General features: G+C 44.8%; 1 protein-coding gene across 9 annotated transcripts in view; it reads left to right on the forward strand.

Annotated features, from left to right (window-relative positions):
* The window catches only part of ST3GAL3 (ST3 beta-galactoside alpha-2,3-sialyltransferase 3), a 175,214-nt gene that overhangs the window by 117,205 nt on the left and 34,847 nt on the right, over window positions 1-23,162 (forward strand). For all 9 annotated transcript variants that reach the window (XM_035537650.1, XM_050712287.1, XM_050712286.1 and 6 more), the window contains 2 exons: window positions 8,420-8,515; window positions 12,804-12,990. In XM_035537650.1, the coding sequence (XP_035393543.1) occupies window positions 8,420-8,515; window positions 12,804-12,990 (283 nt within the window). The remainder of the gene's footprint in view (window positions 1-8,419; window positions 8,516-12,803; window positions 12,991-23,162) is intronic.

Below are 23,162 nucleotides of genomic sequence, written 5' to 3' on the forward strand. Positions count from 1 at the left end.
GAGTAGGAGGAATTGAAGCAATTATTTTCCCTGTCCTAAATAAATGTTGCCAGAGATTGCCTGTGCTTTGGAGGTGGATCAGGAGCTGGAAACAGTCTTCTTTCCAGTAAATCTGTAAACTCTGGAGGCCTTTAAGTCAAGCATAAGTGGAAAAAAAGCCTTTACCTTTTGGCTATTTCCTAGTCTTTTGTTCCCTGTGGTATCACAGTACACTCTCTTGCCTATTTTTCAAATAAGTAAATAGCTGGTTTTCAATAAACACATTTTTTTTCAGCCTTTCTGACAAAGAAATAGGATCACAAGAACCTCTTAGCGGGAAAGAAGGGGCTGGCTTGTTTTAACAATGTTTCGTGAATTCCTCACTCTTAAAGCAGGAATGTGTGATTGTGTTGTCCCAGCCTGTGCCAGGATGCGATAGCAATTCTCTCGGGTCCTGAGGTATTTGGACCGATGCCTTTGGAAGAAGCTCCTTTGATTCTTCAGTCCTATTGTAGAGATTGCTACTGAGACTCACTGACATGTTAATGAGCAACTTCCCAATGATACTCCTTTAGTCTTTCCTATCCTTGCTTTACTGTCATTCCTTTCCCTTGCCCTGCAGTTCTGGTTTAGTGCCACCTCCCGGACTGGAGGTGGTTTCCTTAAGAAGTTGTCAGAGTTTTTCACTGGGACGCGATTTCTTTCAAAAGTCCTCATACTACTCCTTTCCAAGCAGTGGTGCTTCCTTGAACGCAGGCTAGCAACACAATTCCTGCTTTCTAAACACCTTGGTTTTATTTCCTGGCCCAAAACCCTTTCCGTCCACTTTTCCATGACGAAGTTGAGAAGCTTTTCCAGCCTTTCCATAGCTCTCCACATCTCGCACGTTGATTGTAGAGCTTGCCAACTATAGTTAGAGTTGGGAGTTCATCTCTATGTTGAAAGTTTATTCTTTTATTTTTTATTTTTTTTGCAATCCATGTGCTAATTTAGGTTGCTTTGAAGTTTGTCTTCTCTCACAGCAATGCCGGATACACTTAGCCTTTAGAATATGGATTAATTTGGGAAATGATGTCCAGAAGGCAAAATCATTTTACAAATGACCTTTGAGATTTTACACACAATTGAGTCTCACCCATCTGGGATTTATCTCAGCTCTGGTTGGAGAGTTAAGATTTTAATCTGTTGAAAAATCTACATATAGGCTCTTTCAGAAGTTTGCTCATGGGAAATAAGTGTTAATGACATGGAGGCAGGTGAAATATTCGTGCCGTGAGAGTTAATGTAGTAGCTACTCTTGCTGCTCACCTGTTTTTTGAGGTTTGGGGTGTTGTCTTTTTGTTTTGTTTTGTTTCTTAAAGTAATTTCTCAAGAGGTTGTGAGATACAGCCACACTAGCACAAGCTGCTCACTTTATTTTGTTTTCTTTATAATGGTTTTGGTGTAGAGATAGGAAAGACCTAACACTTAGGTTTGTGTGCTTGTAAATACATAGATTGGGGAAATACTGTTTACTTGGGAACTTCTGTGGTAAATACAGAGCAGTGGACTTTGGATGTCTAGTACATATTTCTTTTAGCAGCCTAGAAGCCATTTGCAGGGAGATAGTCCCTTCTGGGGCTGTGCAAACTGTGTATGTTGGCACCCTGAGTACAGGGTGCTGCAATGCACTGCTGCAGTCAAGCAGGCATCGTAGGAGAAGGCATAACGTATCTTCTGAGCTGATGGGAGCAGGTGGATTACTGCTGTCTGTGGTCATCTCTGGATGTTGTTTTCCCCGTTCAGTTGGGCAAATGGGCCGCTTCATGCGTCCGTATCTCTGGGCAGTAGGTGCTTCTTTCCTCAAATGAAGTGAACGTGATTTTCCTTGTCATTTCTCACCTGTTTCCTGAGTCAGCCTCTGATGGGGATGGCAGCTAGGTGAGATAGCACTCCTTTGTGTGCTTGATTCCAGCGGCTGTGTGCATGCTTTGGGATCAAATACCTCCTGTGGCATTTCCAAGTGAGCCAGTCTTATAGAGGAAGAGATAAAAATTGAAGCTGGTGTAGCAGAAAGGGGCAAGGAAGGCTTGGGATAACAAGCTGCAAAGTGAGAACCTAAAGCAGTAGGTAGATGGAGTTGCAACAAAGGGGTTTGGTTATACTTCCGAAAATGTTCTTCTGGTGTGATTATTGATGAATTACAGTGCTGGCAGCAAGGGGCATGCACTTTTTTGGATTCCAAAACAGCTGATGGAACAGGCTTTTGAGGGAAGGCTGTCTACTTTCTGATCTTGGCACCAGCTCAAAGCAGATCCAACAGTTCCTTTTTGTGACAGCTCCAGTGTGTGGGGAGCAGGGACTCCAGCTCCAGGTTTGGATCACTCCCTCTCTGCTTGCTAGTCAAGGAGAAAGTCCAGCTCTCTCCCCTTTGCTCGTCTCCTTGCAGCAACTGGAGATGGCCTAACTTATGGGCTGAAAAAAATGCCTTGTGACAGCATTAGGTAAGAGATGCAGCAAGTCTGCAATGTACAACGGGGCAGACTAGGACATCTTGTCAGCCCTTCCACTTGTAGGCTTTCTGAAGCCTAGTAAGCTGATTCTAGCATTAGGGAAAATGCTCCAGGTTCACCTTCTCGATAGGATGGAGTTGCATCAACATTTTCTCTGTTGGCTATGCCAGCTGAAGAAGCTATCTTTGCTGCTTCTGCTGCCTGCTCTCAGGGTGTAGTTTCCTACTCTCTCCTCGTGCTGCTGGTGTTGTTTAGAAGAGAGTAGGTCAGTTGGAAGGGACGTACAAAGATCACCAAGTCCAACTGCCTTGGTTGAAGTGGTCTACCTCAGGGCTAACCAAAATTTAAAGCATGTTCCTGAAGGCATTATCCAAATACCTTGTGAACACTGACAGGCATGGGGCATCAACAGCCTCTTTAGGAACCCTGTTCCAGTCTTTGGCCACTTTCATGGTAAAGACATCTTTTCTAATATCTTGTCTGAAGGGAGTTTAAAGTGAGCCTATTTTAAAGGTTTCTCTCCTAACCTAGATCGTTTCAGTGACCTCACTTATAGAGCTCTCCTCCCACTGAGCAGTGGCGCTGGCACAGCGCTGGAGCAGCAGCATGAGAGGCAGAGGGCTAGGGATGGGTGGGGAGGGTGAGCACTGCTCAGTCTATTGAAGCAAGTGTTCATGTAACCACACGCTGAACGCAGCTTTCCCGGGGGAAGGGAGGGAAAGGCAGGGGAGGTGAGGTCAGAGCAGTGCGTGAGAGCATAGGAAGGAAGGAGGAGATTAGGGCTGTATGGGGGGGGGACCTACACCAAGCCTTCAGTCTTGTCCCCACCTAAGCTTCTCCATTTCTGAGCTCCTTCACAAAGCTACCCCTTTGAGATGTTACCTTTGCTTACGTCCTAGCCCTGGAAGTGAACTTGTTTGTTTGATTACCCCTGTGCCAAAAGGGCATCCTGATGCACCTTTCCTGACACAATGTACCGATGTGGTGCTGAAATGAGGCAAACTCAGTCCTTCCGGGTATGCGTACACCTTTCATCATCCCAAAACAGCTTTGTCAACTCACTCCAACTAATCCCTCCATTGTGAACAGAGTTGTGTTAATAACTAGCAGCAGCTGGAGGGCATGTGAACAAATGCTACAGTTCAAGTCTGTAACAGTGCAAGTGATGCTGTGCTTTCTTAGCTGTTCTTCATGTCAGCTTTATTATGGCACGTTTGTGTTGTACTGCTTCTGGGAACATGCTGCTGTTCCAGGGCAGGAGGTAGGTAACGTTGCAGCTCTCTTTGTGGGGTAGTTGCAACTCAGCACTGAGCTTTTCTGAAGAAGGCTGGAGATCCAGGGGGCATCCTGTGGAATTAGTGTCCTCTTCCTTCGGTGCTGGCCTGTCTTTGTCCCTAACACAGGTGTTCATGGGCCTTGTCTTTGACACTTCTGAGTTATCTTGTCCTCTGGCTTTTCCAAGCCCATTTATATCCTTGATGTTTTTGCTGTTTGTTTTAGTGGTTCCTCCAGCGGCCTACCCCTCATTCTGCAAATCGAGCTTGATTTCCAGTTGCCCAGCTCTTTTGCTAGCTGGCCTTCAACAGATTTTTGGTTTAAATTTCTGTGGTGACTGCCTATAAATTTCATAGGAATGACATAAATCCAAAAATCTAACTGACCATTTTGTATTGCCTCCGGATAGTAATGAAGGGAAACCAAGAGTTTAAGCTTCTAACTAAATATTTACTAGCACAGCGTACACACTAACAAGTGAGGAAGGAACCTGGTAGAAGAGGAGAGGAAGTGTCGGTGTCCCCATCTCAGGTTGGTAGGACCAGTTTAAGTAGCAGCAGCCAGACCAAACCAGAACGTGCTACACCTCCCTAAGCACCCGCTGCCCTAAAGACGTATTTTTTTCTAATTACTCTGTTATATCTTTCCTCAAAGCCTTTGGTTCCAAACTTGCGTAATGGAAGGCTTTGTGTTTTTTTTTCCCTTACAAATCCCTAAAGGGTTTTGACAAGGGAGGAAGAGGAAGTAGCAATTGCTACAATGCATACACGTGTTTACAGTACCGCATTGTTCAAGAAGGTCTGTGTGAATTCTGGTTTTGGTGTAGATGAACTCAACCTCTAAGCATCTGTGTCAGAGGCTGCACATCTGGCTCCAGTTCCCAGCTTAGGGCTTTTGGGAAAGTCTGGCGTGGAAAGTCCGTGACCCTCCTTCATACCACCCTGGTAGCAAACTGGAACCTGGGCCGTGTCGGACGTTTCAGTATTAGAGCTGTTCTGGAAAAGACATCCAGGGTTGACGTGATATGTAAACAAACCCAAAGGTGTTTGCACACCGTTTGGGGGAAACAATTGAGCTGGGGAACTGATGCTGCCTGCACGGCAGAAACTTGCCTGGAGCCAGCAGTGTCTTTGTGGGTTTGCTGCGCTCAGGCACCATCAGTCGGTGCTCGCTGTGAAGGGATTCAGCTACACCAGTGCTGAGTGTCCAAATTTCTGGTCAGATTTGATGCCTGACACGTCACTGCTGAATGTTTCCCTTTTGCAGCGCCATCAGGGTAGCCCTACAGTCTTCTGTGTCCCACAGTGTGATTGCCAAAGCTGGTGAGACTGAGCCAGCTCACTTTTCTGCCTCTCTTGAGCCAAACAGTCCTGGTTGCCCAGACTTAACGTAAGTGCCCAACACACAGAACCTAGGCAAAGTCCAACACTCAGCATACCTTCATCATGTGCACCTGAGGAATGCCATCTGCACCCAACTTCTGCTTTCTGGGTGTGCAGCACATACTTTTGGCATGGTGGTGACAGTATGTAAAGTACTTATTAAAAAAAATTAAGAAAAAGCCATTAGAAGATCGAAGATGAGACCTTAGTGTCAGAAAGAAATGAAAATTTGATCTGCAGACTTGAGGAGATTGATTTTTTGGATAAAGAGAGAGTGATGGTGTCCCATTTTACAGCAATGATGAAACATTTTCTATATTTTTATTAGAAACTGTCAGGATGTTAAATAGCAATTATATCAGTAAGCGCTGGAGAGTATTTAAGGAGTTAAGTAAGGAGTTCTTTTTATTATTACTGTTTGCTTTTTAACCCTTCTTGGAATGTTGGCTAGAACAGCAAACGTGCTATTTATGGGGAAATATAGGAGATGAGAGGTTGGTTTTGTAAGTTGATTTGCTCTTTTTTGCAGGAAGAACACTGGGAAGTTTGATATGGGGCAGAGCTAGGACGGCAGCATAATTGATGTTAGTTATCTTGGGTTTTGTGAAAATAAAATCTTGTCATGTAGGTGTGATTTGTTTTTTTAAGATAAAGTAGAAGCTTGATAAAGTAGAAACTTGATAAAGGTAACCTTTTAAAGATAGGCATTATTTATGTCTTAGTCCAGCATTTTGTTCTGATTCTATGCAACATCTTTGTAGACATACCAGCTTTTTAGGAATGGAATATGAGACACAGCTTCAAAAAGCTACTGTCAGGGTTGAGAATTAATCCTTTAGTGACACTTCTGGTGTCAGCCTGCTGGCAGGTATTCTCAGTGACTAAGACTGATTTGCAGGAAATGTAAAATTGCACTAAAAATTGCTAGAGCCAAAGACCGGGGCAGTAAGGAGTAGGAGTTTTGGGTCAGTCTAGACCTCTGCTTCTTTAATGAGCCAACCCAAAAGTCAGACATCTCAGAGGGGACAACGCAGATCACATTTACAAGGTGAGGATTATATTCTGCCAGCCCATGACTATGAAATGAGCACTGAGGTGATCTACATAAAATCTCTGTATGAAAGGGACCCTGCTTTTGAGCAGCATTAGCTCCGCATGCTGGTGCTCCAGAGGCAGTGCTTCAGAGGTTTGGGGCGAAGTTGAAAAGGGTTCAGAGAGGTGCTGCAAATGTGACTCAAGATCTAGGAGAGCTGCCATCGCGTGAGACATGCGATGAACTCGATCCAGTTCGTATGGTCAACAGAAAGTTAAGAATGGGCTTTGATCGGTCTGCAAGTACTGTGTGGGAACGGGGCCATCAAGAGAGGCCACTCGAACGGCTTTGGCTGGTGGAACTGGCTCTTCCCTCGTGCAGCAGCTCGTGCTCACCAGTCTGCCCTGGGACTGATGATCCACCTCGAGGCAGATGTTTACATGCAGTGGTTTGTCAGTGAGAGGGTCACATGCGGATGTGGAAGGGACTGCTGACAGTAGATGGTGCTTTAATTTAGCAGAAAAGGGAAGAATGTGCTTAAGTGGTTTGAGGCCGAAACAAACACATCTGCATTCGAAATCAGTAAAAGCTCAAACCCTGACAGTAAGTGGGTAGAGCAGTGTCTGTAACTTGGAGCTTTTGGATGTCAGCACAGTATTTTCATCAAAAACTAAGAGTAAGAGAAGTCATGGCTCAGACACAAATGGGGAGAGAAATTACAGTATTTCGCCCAGTGCTCAGTTGTTTAGGAGATCAAACTTTCTTATCGTAATCATCCAAAATGCGTATATTTTCATCGGAAAGTTCACCTGGCCAGAACCAAACGGTCTCTGTCAGTTTGCCTCCTGCAGCACCTTTCCCTTAAAGGTTTTGACAAAGCCATTGCCATCTTTGTCACTCGAATGCCATTTGGGACTGACTCCCTTCCTTCTTTGCCACAATATACTGCTGAAGCAGATCTTGCGTCTTTGTCACCAGAACTGTATATTTTTTCCTTGTGCCATTATTTATAAAAGTCTTCTTCTATTGCTTGATTTAATTATCACAAGCATCCACACTTCTTTGGTCTTTAAGGATGCAGGTGTGTGTCTGCCTTGTTTTTGAAAGTTTTCCTTCTGGAAAGGCTGGGGACTCCAGTGCAGCTCTGTCTGGGCTTGGGAAGCTGTTCTGAGTGGTTTTTTGGGTGCTGCACTGTTAATTGCGCGCGCATGTCCGGCTGATGGCTCTGTCAGCAGGGTAACCCTCGGTGGTTTAGCTGATTCTTTCAAGTGTGCTCCAGCCCTGCTCTGCAAAGATGGACCCCACATAAGCAGAGCTTTCCCCGCGCTGGCTCCTCAGGCCGACCGCAGCAGGGCTGGAGCGCAGCACAGAAGAGCCCGGGCAGCTGTGCCTGGGACTAAGCAGGCCGCCTAGCCCAGAGATCGGCTCCAAGCGGCTGATTGCCTTGGACCCTTTCCGAAGAAGGCTCTGCAGACACGTATTCCTGCAGCGAACTACCAGAGCTGGGGGCACGCTGCCAGAAGAGCCAGCTGCGTTTGGGATTAGATGGCTGGAAAGAAGTCCTCTCTCCGTCTTCGAAACAAAATCACTTTTTAACATCTGCTGCAAAGAGTTCTCGTGACTCATGGCTCCACGAGAAGCCATTCTCTTCCTTTTCTTTTCTGTTTCTCTGTTAATTAAGGTTATTTTTCCTTCCTATTCCTCACCCGTTATGTCTATGTATGTGTTTCCTCCTGGAGGGGGGGGTAGGGTCCTTTTTCTGTCCATTTAGTGTTTTTCTATCTCTTGAAGTCTCATGAGAACAGCAACAATTTTGCACTCAGCAAGGTGAGCATACCCCAGATAACCTGACAAGGTCTGCCTGCACTCAGAAAATTGCTCGGAGAGAGGATTTCCTTACTGAGCCTTTGCCTTATTGCTATTTCAGTGCTAAATGAGTAATGAAGAGGTTTAACTAAACAGGTGGGTTTGATTCAAGCCCATCATTACAAGGAGTGTGGGGGGAGAAGACTTGCTTGTCCTGACAGCCCGTCTCACCAGGCCACACATGGAGTGAAGTGTTGAAAGCAGTTTATCACAGGCGATGCCTGGGTATGATGGGGTGAGCTGGGGATCCAAGTGTTTCTCTGTCCTCCCCTTGATCCTTAATATTCCCAAAGGTTTCCTGGAGTTCTTGGATGGATGCAAACTGAATAGGTGCAGCTCTGTGTTTGAAGTCATGTTACAAAAATCACCTCTTCCCTGTGTTTTCTCCACAGTCTCAGCTGCCGACGATGTATCATTGTGGGAAATGGTGGAGTACTTGCCAATAAGTCGTTGGGGTTAAAAATTGATGACTACGATGTTGTTGTCAGGTGAGTCTTTGGCATCACAGTTTTCTCATCATTTATTGAGTTTCAGTATCAGTTGGCATGCTCTGCAGGCAAAGGTTAAACGTACACTAGTGGCAACATCCATTAGTATGGAAGCATTAACTAATGTGCAGGAAAAAAATCAAGAATATATAAATGTTTAAGTTACAAATGCTGATCACATCAAAGGGTAAGGACACTCCTCAAGCATTCCATTTTCCACAGCTGTTTGGGAATGTTCTCTCTCCTATTATTCTATTTGAACCTTCTCTTTCAAGCTTCTTTTTTAAAACCTGCTTCTTCTATAATGCCCTTAGGTGGTGAATCAGTAAAATGTACTGTTAGATCTGTTCCCAAGTACATCCTCTTGGAATTCTACGGAAGAATTGTTTGTCATATATGTGTAGTGTTCCCCAGGACCCACACTTTACAGTTAGGATGGGAACAACTACGAACTGTGCAGCATAGGGTCTCAGGAAGCAGTAAGCTTCCCTGAGTGAGGACCCCATAATGATTAAACAGCAGTAGGTGTGCCCTAGAAGCTGTGAATATTTCAATTGTTTCACTGTGGATGATGATGTTGAATAAGGTAGCAGGAGCAGAATGGCTCTGAGTGGAAAGGACCACAGTCGAAGTTAGGACTCTTTGCTTTTGCTGAGGACCTGGATCATCGCCATCTCAGAATGCTTGAAAAACATGCTGATATGGGAAATCATAGGTCTGGTCATAACTCTTAGCAATAAATCTGTCAAGTCAGGGAGGTGTTCTGGGTGACTGGAGATTAACAAATATAATACCTGTGCTAATGGAGAGTGAGTGTGTGTAGGAGGGAGGAGGATACGCTCTGGGGAACTAAACCTATTTGTCTGACTTGGAAAAATGCATGGTTTTGTAGCAGGTTCTGAAGTGTGAGTAACAAAATATTATGATGGTAAATAGGAAAAGTGGGATAAACCACAGTGTAAATTTGTAAAAATTGCTTTAATGGAGTCTAAGCTACTGTTTTTTTCCTTCATAAGATAACTGGTTTCATATCAAAGGGAATGTAACCAATCTCACCCCTCCAAATTTTAGTCAGCTATGAGATGTGGTGGCAAATGGCAAGTTCTTAGATAATGTGGAACAAAGAAAATGATTACTAAAAGAATTTAAGGTGCAGAGAAGATATTTAGCATGGTCTCTTTTCTCTCCTGTGTGCTAGTAATGGGCACACGAGAAAAGAACAGAACATACACAGAATAACAACTACCCTCTCAACTCTGGACAAAGACCAAGAAGATCCTTTTCAGTCCTTTGGTCCTGTGAGCTGTTCCCTGCTGCCCCGGTATTGCTCTGGACACAGGGATGACTGCTCAGAACAGGATGAAACTTTCACAGCCCTTCTCCCAGTTCATCTCACTATCATTTGCTAGCGAAGAGCTTGTACTGCTTGTCAGAGTCTGGTGGCTTGCAATTATCTCAGCTGCTGTTATTAAAATTCAGTTGTAGCCTCTTCTTGGGCTCAGGCTGTTCACAAAGTAGCAAGAGAACAGTTTCAATCCATCTGTGTTAGGCCACCCACTAAAATTTACATCAGAAGGTTTACTATTTAATTTCCAAATGAAAAGTTCAACTCTTTCTCCCCACATCCATAAATCTAAGTCGGTTTGCAAGCTGAGAGGATAAGAGGGCAGCTAAGCACCTGTGCTGGCTGCAGGTTGGATAAAGGAGAGAAAAGTCAACTGCAAAGGTTAAATGAAGCCAGGTGGCTGGATGTGGGAAAAGAGGAGGTGAGAGCAAACTACTTCTTAACTGCATCCACTTGCTTCCTTTTTCTCCTGTGGAAGCTTGGGAAGCCCTTTGTACATAGCATCCTGTTTTATAGGTTGCAAAACTCCTTTGAAGGGTCAGATTTGGGACTTCGGAGATGAGTTTTAAGGGAAAAAATGAAACATCTTTGCAGACAAAAAAGTGATCCAGCAGGATAAGGAGCTTTTTTTTATGCATCATGTCTTACTGTGTGAGGGCCATTAATTGCAGCAAGAAATTTTTTATCTTGTGATAAAGAGAGTCAGATCAGCTTTGACAGTTCTAAAACAGTGGAGTGAGTTTGTTGCTGGTTTTTCTTTAACAGGGTGTTATCAGATTTCAGTGCAGATGTTATTCCCAGCTGTCACACTGTTTACCTGGCAGGAGCTTCTTGCAGCAGTTATCAGTGCTCTAATGTGTAAAAATGCCTCTTTAGAATAGACTGTAAAGGGGAAAACAGGTGTATATCAGCAACGCCTGACTGAGATAGGGGTTCACCTGTGGAGAAAACTGTCTGTCCATGGGCTGTATGAGGAGGTCTGGCTTCCTAGAAGTTGTACAAGATGTAGCTGTGTTCATAGCCACCAGTGTGCCCTACCTGAGAAGAAGCTCAAGCTGCCTAACGTGTACCTTTGTGAGTGCAGGTTGCAGCTGCCAGAACTCTCCCTGCTCGATTGCCCGCACTGCCCCAGGGGTGCAGGCTGCTGGTGCTGGCTCATTAGCAGGACCCCAGTGCTATGACTCCATCAGCAGCTCATGTTCTGGCCCTTTGCTGGAGACCGGAGTTCGTTTTACTTGGGGGAAATGGTTTGTTTTGTTTCCTGTCTAGATACGAAGTAGGGATCCCAGGTTTGGGGAGCTTTAGCAAGGTAAGCAGCGAAACAGCTAACCCAGCAGCTGGGAGTAGGGAGACCCCTGCCAAAGAGCTGCACATCGAAATCTGAAAGGATCACAGACACTAACCATCCCCTCAAGTTCAAGAAGACAGATGAAAATATGCCTGACAAGCTTTTTTTATGTTGTGCTTAACTATTTATCTGTTGCCTTTAGGGCCGTTTGCTCTTACAGTATGAAAGGTCATCCAGCCCACACACGGTGCCTTGAAGGTTAAATTATGTTCGTAGTAAAGGTGACGGACGTGTGAACGCTCAGTCAGCCTGAGAAGAAAAGACAAGGGATCAGGCTGGCCGGGAGCACTGTTTTTGTATGAGTGAGGGGGATATAAGCCCTGAAAAAAGGCTTCAGCTCCTGTTTAAATTTTGCTGGTGCTGATTCTTAAGGTGCTTTCCATTTAATATTTTATTACCAGTGTTAAAGTATTTTTACTAAACGTATACAGGAATTCATTCTCCTTAATTCTGAATTGAATTTCAGATTCTGTAGAGGGATTTTCTTCTACTGAAAGGTTTCCCACCTAAAATGCTTACACGGGCTGAAAAAGACAAATCCAGATCCTTGTTAACATTCCTACATGAGAAAATTTGCAGTCCATAAGCACTTTCCAGTGTATTGAACTACCGCAAGTCAAGAAGGCTGCAATAATTCAAGCAGGCAGTGCTGTTCCATCAGGGGCTGCTGTTTGATGTCAGCAGGATTTGTATTCCAAGTTATTTGAAATTTCCTCAGCTTTGTGTTTCTGGTATTGAATAGTCTGTCCTATGTACACAAAGAAGTTCTGAATAATGTCACGAAAGTCATCATCGCTGTTAACACCAGAGCAGCTTGCTTTCTGAAGGGGAAAAAAAAACTTCCTGAGGGGAGTTTTAACAAAAGCACGTCTAAACACATAGCATTCCCTCCGAATGCACTTCCACGGCAGCATCTCCTCTGTGTCAGTGGGACTGCAGTGCTGCTGAGCCTTACCCCAGTGTGCAGTCCAACCTCTCTTGTGTGGGCACTGCAGGGCAGCTCACCTCCTGGATGGGTCGGTCTGGGGAACTAAACCAGGTGCAGGCTGTTCCTTTTTATTCTTTTTTTTTTTTTTTTTCCAAAAAACATTAGCTGTCTTAGTTCACTGAACAGTCTCACTGCAGGTAGGATGAGCAGTGCAAGCTCTGGACTGGTGTAGGAGCACGAGACCAGTTTCAGTCTACTTAAACTGCCATGGAACTGCATCCTCTGTTCCAGTACGGTCTTGCTTCTGCAAGATATCCCAGGAGTGACTGAACACTAAAATATTAATGCTTAGTTTGTAAGTCTAAATTTGCAAGGACAATATTTTTCTTTTTTTTTTTCCCAAAGCTTCCAACTCAATTTAAATCACAAGAGTGAATGTGCAGAAGTTGCTTGCGTTATATTAAATCAAGTAATTTAAATAGCTTTTAATTAAACTGTTGCCACTTGGAATAAAGCTTTGTAAATGTTTACAATGAAGAATTGCAAGGGTTATGTTTGCTGCCATAGCAGCTGTGTACAGAGAGATCGGGGCTGGCAGCGGTGCTGCATCATTGTGCGTGAGTGTAAACGGGAACCCATGACAGCGTCTTCTCTCGTTGCCCTACAGGCTGAACTCTGCTCCGGTGAAGGGCTTTGAAAAAGATGTGGGTGGCAAGACAACTCTCCGGATCACATATCCTGAAGGTGCAATCCAGAAAATGGAACAGTATGAGAAGGATTCCCTGTTTGTTCTGGCGGGATTCAAATGGCAGGATTTCAAGTGGCTGAAGTACATTGTTTACAAGGAGAAAGTGGTAAGAGCCCTGTTAGCTGGCATTGTGAAGGTCACCTAATTAGACGTGGTGTAAAGACGTGATATCACAGGCATATTTGCCACGTTTTGGTCTGAGGAGAGTTCCTTTGTGTGCCCTGCTGCATTTAAGTGAAGGCTTTTTTTTTTTTACGTCCATGGACTTCAGTTTTAATTAAATATGTTTTACAAATACATCTGCTCCCTGTAACCTGACCTTGCATCACAGATGAGGCTTTCTATTGAAGAATATGTAGCATGTGCTGTGAATAGTGAATTTAACTTTCATTTTAAAGAGTACATGAAAGGACCAGCTTTTGCATGGTTTTTTTGGACTCCTAGGGTTTAAGAGCAGAGGAAGGAAAAGAACAATGATAAGGGAAGGGAATGGGTGTTTGGGACCTCCTGGATAGCACAAGTCATTATACATTGCTCAGTTATTGCTGTACTGAGATTCATAATTTGGGATTGGCTAAAATATCATCTGGAAGAACAGTATCAAATCTAATTTAAAATGACTGAAATGGTTAAGCTGCTGTTTCCCCCATGTAAGTATTTTGTCCTGGTCAGTTGTATTAGTGCTCTTCTTTAGTACCGTGGACCTGTTACAGGTTTTTTTCTGTAATTCACCCATCCTACTCAGAATCAGGTTGTGATGACTGACTTCCCATTCAGTGGATGGTTTGTTGCCTTGAAGACCAGAATACATGACCTCTATTTAGCTATGATCCTTGTTTTACAAATCCTATATCTCTGTTTTCAGATGTTCTTTAATGATTTTTCAACAAATAACGAGACAAATGGATCAATATTTAGAGGGTGGGATGTTAGCTTATGTGTTTGGGGACAAAGATAGGAGGCTGGTAGTTCATATACAAAATGGAAAGAGTCTGTGAATGTAATTGTATACAGCTGTGATATAGGTGGCCTTAGGGCTTGTACCTCGCTTGTGTCTCACACTGGCACCAACTTGCATTTATTTTTCTGTTACAGGGCAGTTGTTGTTACCTGTCAGCCTCTGGGCACGCACAAGTGGCCTTTGGTAACATGAATAATTGAGTCAAAAGTTTTCTTCGTGGTTTCTGTCCTGGTTCTGTTCTTCATTCTAGGCAAAGGAAGGGTCTGCATTTAATATCCTGATGGTATCAGTGCCCTGCTACCTGAATGCTATTGTAGGGACTCGTAGCCTTTAGCTAGAAGTTCAAAGGACAGATTGGTGTGCTTCAAAACAAATTGAATTTCTTACCTGATGTTTGCAGTCATGCAGCATTGGTTGTAATGCAGTGTCCTCTGGTCCCAGAAAGATATGGTGAGCAGTTTGCTAAAACTTGGTAGAAGTCTGGGAAGAGCGATTGCAGTCATCTTAGCTGAACGCTTCCGTGCCCAGCTTGGCAGAGAGCAGGAAGAACTTGAGCTTCTTGCATTGCAGGTTATTTGAATGCTCTTGTGGTTGGCTCCTTATCCTTCATTTCTTTGGAATAAATGCTACTTTTTTTTTTTTTTTTTTCAGTTCTCGTAGGTGATGTTTTCCAGATCTCTTAATTTCTGTTGCTCTTCTGAAAGCTTGCAGTTGATTCACATTTTTCTTAAAGAGTGCTGTCACAAATGTACAGAGAACATGAAATAGAGAGGAACAAACCACTGGCCTTGCAGTCCTCACACTTTATACATCCGCTGTTGTGTCTGCCTTTGCCACGGTGGCATGGGACTGCAGGTGAATGTTCAGCTTGTAGCTCACTCTGCCTCCAGGTCTCTCTCTGCAGAGCTCTCCCACATACCTGCCATTCTTTCTAAATACATGTCCTCTGCAATTTAATAAACATGCTTTTTATTCCATCGTCCAGGTTGATAATGAAAGCACTAAACAGAATTGGTTCCTAGGTAGACCCCAATGTAATACTTCCTTCATTTCTACAATGAGCCCACTGAGAATTCCTCCTGGTTAGGTTTTTTTTTGGCCGCTTTAGAACTCATATCGCAGTAGTGTCATTAGTAACATTCTTTGGCATGTTTGTGAAAGTAATATGTCAGAAGCTTTACTGAATTCCAGTCCGTGTCTTGCTTCTTCCTATGTTTTTCCTGTAGAAAAAAAAAAATCTGTTTTTCCTGTAGAAAATACTATTTTTTAGTAATGATATGCTCTTGACAAATCCACCTGGATTAGTACTTATCTTCAGTGGTTTTTTATCTTTATTTTTTATAATTAATCTTTCTATTCTGAGAATTTATATCATAAATCAAGTCTCTTCTCTTTTTTGCCTTCCTAGGGCTAGGAACTACTTTTCTCCAATTTTCAGTCCTTTGACACCCTACCTGTTCCACATAAGTTCCCAAAGGGAATCATCGCTGGTTTTGAGGCTGCTGAACAAGTTCATTGAATACTTTAGGATGAGGTCCAGGTGACGGGAAAACATCTGTCTTGTCCTCTCTAGTCTGATCTCCTCCAGTTTGAGGCTGAGATCTTGTTGTTGCTGGCCGTAGCTGCGAGCAGGTGGCTAGCACAGCTGCCTTTTCGAATGGAGACTGATGCACAAAGTGCTGTCTCCTAGCTCGAAGAACTGACCCGATGGAGAACCAACAGTGCTACGGGAATAAGGCGTAGGCGTCTGTTTGTTCTGGTGGTGAGTGCTAGTATTTTTATCAGTGTGTGGTAAGTTCAAAATGACAAATGCCTGCCCAGTGCTCTCTGTGGAAAGTTTCTGGTTCTCTCTCTGCTGATTGTCTGGAGAAAAGGGGCATTTTTCCTTTCTTGGATTTATCTCGAGATGCTTAATTTGATCTAGGAGCTCTGTACGCCACTGTTGCTTATTCCATGTCTAAGATTAGGCCTGTCCCTCTGCTAGACTTCTTCCCCACTGCAAACGAGTGGTTTCATGCAGGAGTCCGACCTCAGGACAGAGATAAGGGAAATGAAAGCATCCTGCTGAATAACATGACTGCTGTGGGAATGGACGCAGTCCTTCAAAAAACGGGTCAGATTCTGACCTCTGTTTCGTTTGCCCCTGAATTCTGATGGCAACTACATGTTTCCATGGTAGAGTCGTGGGTGGGATTTGAGACTTTCTGATTTTCTTCAGACGTTGTCAGACCTGGAGCTGCTTGGACCTGCATGACTGGAGGCTCTGGGCCAAGCACTGGGATCCTTGCTTAGTCCTCTTTCAAGTAAGTGAAATCAAAGGGAGTTTATCTGAGAGTGAGTAAATGAAAGACGAGTGGCTATTTATTACCAGGGTCAGTGGTCAGATAAGCTTATTCTCCCTGCAGCTGAGAGGGATTTGCTCTGTGTTATGTTAGTCTTTTGGCAACACTTGCACACTGAGAAAGGGATAAGTGCTTTGCTCTGTAGAGAGGAGGATTTTTGGGAGATGTTTTAAGGAAAGAAACAGTGTGATGCAGAAATGGCAGCAGAACAGTAAGGTAGAGGATTTGACGTGTTGCATTCAGTAAGGTGAAAACCTTTCAGAGACCTGCATGATGCAGCAGTACACACTGTCTGTATTTAGTGTCCACTGTGTAGAGGAAGAGGAGCACTGGAATACGGACCACAGAAAAAGTAAAAGTTCAGCCACTTTTTATTTCTCACTAAAATGTATGGAAGCAGATAAAAAACTTGAGAAAAGGTTGATATAAAAAAAGGACAGGCTTGGCTAAACGTTCATACTGTGTCATCAGCAGAGCAAAGGTAACTTGCATCAGAGGCATCAGAGCTCTGGTGAGCTGGCACTCAGAATTGCAAGGCTGTAGCAAGTTAGGGCAGTACGGCATCACTGGAGAGTATAGACCTGTACGTTAGTAGGGGAAAGGTGGGTGAATCTGGGCAAGTAAGACCCTGTTAATCTGATTTCAGTCCTTTGACAAGCATTAAACTCAAGGAGCAAATCATTGCACGTGTTGCAGGTAAATGGGGAGAAAGGTGTGTGGGATGGAGAAAGGTGACGTGTAGCAGAGAGGGAAGGATTGCACCACTCTGACCCAGTATTTAGATGGACAAAGGGAAAGGAACTGGATTGGAGCCCCACAGCTTGCAATTGCAGGAAGCCAGACTTATTGCAGAAAGGTCACGGATGTGAGTTGTTCGTGCGTCTTTGGTGACTGGCCTGGCAGTGCTGACTTGCAGTTGTTGCTGCAAGAGGCTGCTGGCAGTGCCAGGCACCCCTGCTCGGATCAAACAGCTTCTGGTAGTGCATCCCCAGCGGTGGTTACTCACGGACAGTCACTCTGAACAGTTGTGCTCTTTCCTGGACTGTTTATTGTGCCAAGAGGCATTACCCACCCATCTCGTGATCCACCTTGCTCCTTCCCACAGCTGTACCATCTTGCATCACCTGGGTTTTGTCAGTCACAGGAGCTCTTCCTGAACATCTAAAGTAACAGGGGAATTACAGAGCGAGGTTTTTTTGCTGTATACTTCCCTTCTCTATTCTCCTGGGGAAGGATTAAAATAATAGTCAAAAGCTGAAAGTTTCTTCACTGCGTTCCGGGTAGTTGCTTTTGAAACAGAAGAATTTACAAGCAGCAATTATGCAAACCAGCCATCACAAGCTGGCACCGAGGCTGATTCCAGGGTGTTTTTTTTTGCCTATCATTAGTGAATCAGAAGGAACTCTCTTGTTTGCTTAGGGCTCAGTTCCCTGAACATCTGGCACATGGCAGCAATGCAGCCAAGTGAGGGCAAAGGTTTCACTAGAAATTGGCAGCTCGCATGCTTCCTTCTCGTGCGGTAATGAGCCCGCGGACACTTCCAGCAGGGATCTCTGCAGCTGCTGCCAGAAGGAGTCACTTGTGCAGTAAGTGCCCGCGGCACCTCGAGGCTCTCTTTGATAGTGAAAGTCATAGGAGCGAGTGAGCACCTGCCTGCCAGCGAGGCCAGGCGCGGCTGTCTGTCTGTCCCTTGCAGGGGCATGCCTCTGACAGCTCGCACGATGCCATCTGAAAAGCAGCCATCCTCCGGTGCTGCTGAGGCTCCAGCGATAACCCCAGGCAGGAGATAACTCCTCCTTCCTCGTCCCAGCACGTGCCTGTCACTCGTGGAGATGTTGCAGAGGTGGCGGCAGTGAAGATTTATTTATTGTTAACCTTTTGTTTGGAGCTACGTTTCTGCTTTAAGTCAGCAGGTTGCTTCTAGTCCTGCTGCAGTGTGTTACGCCACCTTCCCACCCCGATCAGCCTGCCCGTGCTGGAGCCAAGGCCTGACCGCTGCCAGGGCTCTCGCCGTCTGCTCAGCCTTTATTTAGAGATTCTCTTCTTCCATTCATGGCCTTGTCACAATTCCCCTAATGGCCTTGTCATGCTACGTGTTTGCCAAGGCAGTCGGCGATCGTCATGGCCTCGTAGTACACTGGGGATTCCTTGGAATCCAAAATAGCCTTGCAAGGGGGCTGCTCTGCATCCCTGAACATCTGAGGAGCCAGGATGCTCCTCCTAACAGCCTGAGGACAATAGAGAGGCTGGGAGTCTCTTCTTGCTGTCCAACCCTAGTAAAACGTCACCCACATGCACACATTAACAGTGAGCTTAGAGCCCCTGAGCAGGCGGTTTCTCTGGGTCCAGCTGAGGAGGCAGAACCTGCTTTTTCTGACGCTGTCACTTGCCCTTGGTGACAAATGGAGTGTCCAGTAACAGTTTCACTCCAGAGTCTCCTTCTAGACTGCAAATATTTTCTTTCTCTTTCCTTCTCCCAAACAGTTGTTTTAAAATATTTTGTTTTGCATTGCCTTAATGCATTATGGACGTGAAGCTTGGTTACAGAGTTATGCTGCCTGGTCCTGTGTAAGCATTGCCTCGTGTCCTCCTGCCCTCCTTGGCCTCTGGTGGAAGGGGACAGAAGCTGGGCTTTTGTTCCATCATTAATAAGAGGAAGCTTTTGATTTGGGAAGTCATCTTAAGGATTGTCCTATCCTATGAATTTGACTTTTTCTCTAAATAGCCATTATTAATAATCCCCCAGAAGTATAACGTAGGAAGGCATGGCTGGTGAGTAAGGCAGCCAACATGCATGAAGGACATGATGAGGCTTGTGCCAGGGGAGAGGCGAGAAAGCCTCTTCACTGTCCTGTGGTCCAAGCACACAGTGCAAAAGACCACTGCTACTCTCAGAGGATGGGGGATTTTAGGAGCAGCTGATAGCAGACATACATTACTGCATCGTCAGGATGGGTCAGTGCCTGGGTCGGGGCAGCTGAACCGGTACTAAATGTTGAAGCAAAGAATAAAGAGAATAAAGTTAGAAGCAGGCTCTGCTGGCTGCTACCAAGTCTGTGGCTGAGGAAAAAGTGAGAGAGTCTGCAAGACTTATTCCGTGGAGAATATTCTGTGTAAAATATTCTGTATTCTTTTTTTTTTTTTCTTCTTTTCACATTTTGATCTCTTCCTTGCTAGCCTGTGCTGCTTGAGGGGTTGTGCCCCCATGGTCAGGACCCAGTGCAGTGATAGGAATGGCCCAAGGGAACCAAGGGAGACTTGCACATGACAAAGGAGTCTAGAGTGGTTTCCAGAAGATGTAAGGTGCCATGTTAGAGAAGGTGAGCCAGTTTTTTTCCAGTCTTGGTGAGAAGAGAGGCTGAAAAATATGTGGGTACACTATAAAAAATCTTGCCCCTGCTGACCAGAAGAGGGAGAAGATCTTAGTTCTGTCCCGTGTAGCTTTCAGCAAGCTTTCAGATAGCGCCGTGGTGACGACCATGCAGGAACCTCGGCAGACAAATGACCCAGTTTGCAACATGGGCCTTGGGGGAGACTTCCTGGCCAGATTCCCAGAGGAAGGTTGTTGGTATGGAAAGTGCAGGCTGGAGCTTGTCCTTCATACATACCTGCATGCAACGGCGTAATAAGATTAGGCAGGTCACTGCATAGCTGAGAGCTGTTCCCACCCAGGCATACTTAGGGTGGCTGTAGGTACACCGTCAGCCATCAGCTGGTGACAGGGGCTGCTCTGATGCCATTGCAGTGTGCCTACATAGCACTCGATATTATCAGGTGGATGCATGCTGCACAATAAGTTGTCCACCTGGATTCGATGGCCATTACATCCCGAAGTCTGTAGCAACGTTCACCTAAGCTTCTGAGGCAGATGAAGAAAACTAAAAAATATGCATAAGTACATTATTGTGAAAAAATTCCAGGTATCAAACCTTTGAGAAGAGTTTGTATTTGCAGGAGTAACATCATAGATGACCCCAGTTTTAGAGAGAATCTCCTTAAAACTTCAAACCAAGATGCAGTCGGTATGCTTGCATTTCCACAGTATGCATAGCTTTTCTCCTTTTTTGTCCCTTGCTTTGCTTGCCGTTAACAAAATTCAGTCTTCCTTGCACTATTCTTCCCACTAGAAGATAAGAAGCATTTATTTGTGCTAGGCTTCAGTAGTCCTTAAAGAACCTTTATCCCATATCTGCCAAGACAGCATCATCTTCGTTTCTGGTTCAATAATCCTAGCTGTGACATGAAAATCAGAGAGATTCAGTTAGATTTTTACTCTTCTCTAGTTCCTCTTCCTTCACATCGTTCTTAAATGAAGAGACCAAAGCAGAATTACTGCCTGAAAAGGCTGAATCATAGCCCTACTAGGCACCCTTTCTGGGATTGCCTCACCATCCTGCTTTATCCTGAGACAACTTCTTCCTAAAATTGTCATCTTCTAATTAATCTCTTCTGATGTCTGCCGCCATCCAGCTGATAGTTGCCTTTTCTGGGTATTTGACACTCCTACCTTCTCCATCTATCCGTGATTCAGACAAATTTAAAAAAAAAAATGGAGAATTTAAAGAGTTGCTTTTTTTTCCACATTTCCTTCTTTTGAAAAGCTAATGTGAGCAAGGGCCAAATGAAGAGCTAATGCAGCTGTCTTGAAAAAGCATCAAGAGGGTGCTCATGTTGCACTCTCCCTCTTTGGCAGGCACTGGCTGTATTTAGACATCAATATTATGCAAATCTGCGTAGGTGCATTTCAAGGTCATAGTGCATGTAAACTCAGGTTAGACTGGTAGCTGCCGCGATCAAACACAGACTTGGAGTATCTGAAGCGATATAGAGGATTTCATTCCAAATCTGGGGCTGATTCTAATGAAAGACACCATTCCATAAACAGCAGAGCTAACAAAATCGCCCGCTCGCCTGTGATTTATGTCCTCCTCCCTCTTGCACCACAACTCTCTCAGGTTTCCTCCACCTCATAAATACCCCCTGCCTTCTGTTTCATCCCTGACTACTGCGTGCTTCCCTGCTGGCCAAGACATGCATGTTCACTGGGCCATACGTATGTGATCGGGCACCTGGCAGACGTAATGAGCAGGTAAGTGCTGAGTTCACACGGCATCGCCTCCACCTGGCCTCCTGGGCAGCTGCGTGGGGTCTCTTCCACCCAGCCGTGCATGACTTTACCACCAGTGCAGCCCCTGCTTGCTGAGGATCTCGCGCTGCCCACATGTGCAGCAGATGTTCAGCCGTACCGGAGCAGAGCTCTGTGAATCCAGCACATGGAAAAAGTCAGAGGACATCGACAACAGCGAAATGGAGACGTCGCCCAGAGGGGTATCAGCCGTTCGTGCAAGTGTTAGTGGAATAAAGATGTTCTGTGTTAACACTTGAGGAAAGAACTACAAGAATCATTTGAAGTCTGCAAAGCCTCCCTTAGCCTAAGAGATTTGGGTTCAATTATTTAGTTTATGCATGAGATTTTGGGGAGATTTACTTATAGTCTCTCTGAACCTACATAGAAGAAACTTTTTTTTTTTCTCAAAAGACTCTCTAATTTAGTTGGAAGAAGAATATCTGAAGCAAGGCAAACAACCAAAAAAGGCAGCACATTTATATCAGTATAATTATTTGTGCTACATCTGCCCTACAGGCTTGATGAATTTGCTGCTATTTGAAGTCTTAAAATTGAGACTGGATGTCTTGGTAAAAGTTCTGCTCAAGTTGTGGGAGAGCGAAGGACTGGTAGAAATCCCTGAAGGAGGGTGCACTGCTCCCTGCTACGCAGGACATCCAGGAGGACGTCAGCAGGATCTCCCTTGGCATTTTGAGCTGTACAGTTACGAAACAGCAGAATGTGGTGGCTAGGAGCTGAAGCTAGAGAAAATCAGCCTGGGCAGATGTAATTTCCTAGAGATATGAACTTTTAATACTCAAATGACATACCTGTGGAGGCAAGCAGTGGCTTCTGACAACTTCTGAAATACAGATTTAATCCAGTGTCTGGGAAGATTGTTTTGCATGGGTGTACCCAGGATCGAGCTGCACTCTTGTGTGGCCTTCTGGCCATCCTTTTCTGTGACCTATGGGAACCCCTGTCTTCACTCTCTGTGACCCATTTGTTGACTCTGAGGAGCAGGATTGCAAGCCAGTAGTACCCTTGGCAGCTTTTTGTTGATGTTAGTTGCTTCATTCAGTCGTGTGTAGGGTTCACTGCAATTTTTTCTCTTCCCGGTGCATGCTCAGCCAGCTCTGTTTCTGTGTCCTGAGGGAGAAGGCTTCATGGAATCTGAGGTGAGCAACCTCCAGCATAACAAAATCCCCCAGAAGAGCCCTTCGGAAAGCATTGCAACACCGCAGGATGCTGTGAGTTCACCCATGTGCAGTGTGAAGACTCACAGAGGGGGGAGAAACATTGATTTGATTTTGTAAATAAAATCACATGCTTTCTATCAGTGGCTGAAAAGACGCTCCCTTTCACAACTCCAGGAACTTTGCTATCTGCATTTTTTTCTTTAAACTGAAAAAAAAAAAAGTTCGAACAGTAAATATTTATCCAAGATGTGTGGTTGTTAATATGATCCAGTCTTCAGTCATTTTGAATGGTGTCATGATGACAGATGTTAATTCAGAAAGGAATAGATTGGACAATTTATGCCCAAAACACATGTGTTCCTTGGCGGCCTACATGGATTACTTGCATAGTTAGTGCTGTCTGAGCAATTTGTAATGTTGTCTCTGCCTCGAAGCACCGAGGGCTCCAGGACAGGGGGTTGATCTATATCTCCAGTTAGCTATAATAAACACCGAGGTAACTAAACTCCCTGCCTGCTTTTATCTTCCCAAATTTATCTCTCCCCCTGTGCTACAGCTGTGCACGGTGCTTCTGGTTCTTCTTTAGAAGAAAGCAGCTTCTTCCAGCAGCAGAGGAAGATGTGCACGGGGTGCAAATCCCTCACCTCCTCCCCTGGAGCTCATCTCTAG

This window comes from Cygnus atratus, chromosome 8 (assembly GCF_013377495.2).
Source record: "Cygnus atratus isolate AKBS03 ecotype Queensland, Australia chromosome 8, CAtr_DNAZoo_HiC_assembly, whole genome shotgun sequence".
NCBI lineage: Eukaryota > Metazoa > Chordata > Aves > Anseriformes > Anatidae > Cygnus > Cygnus atratus.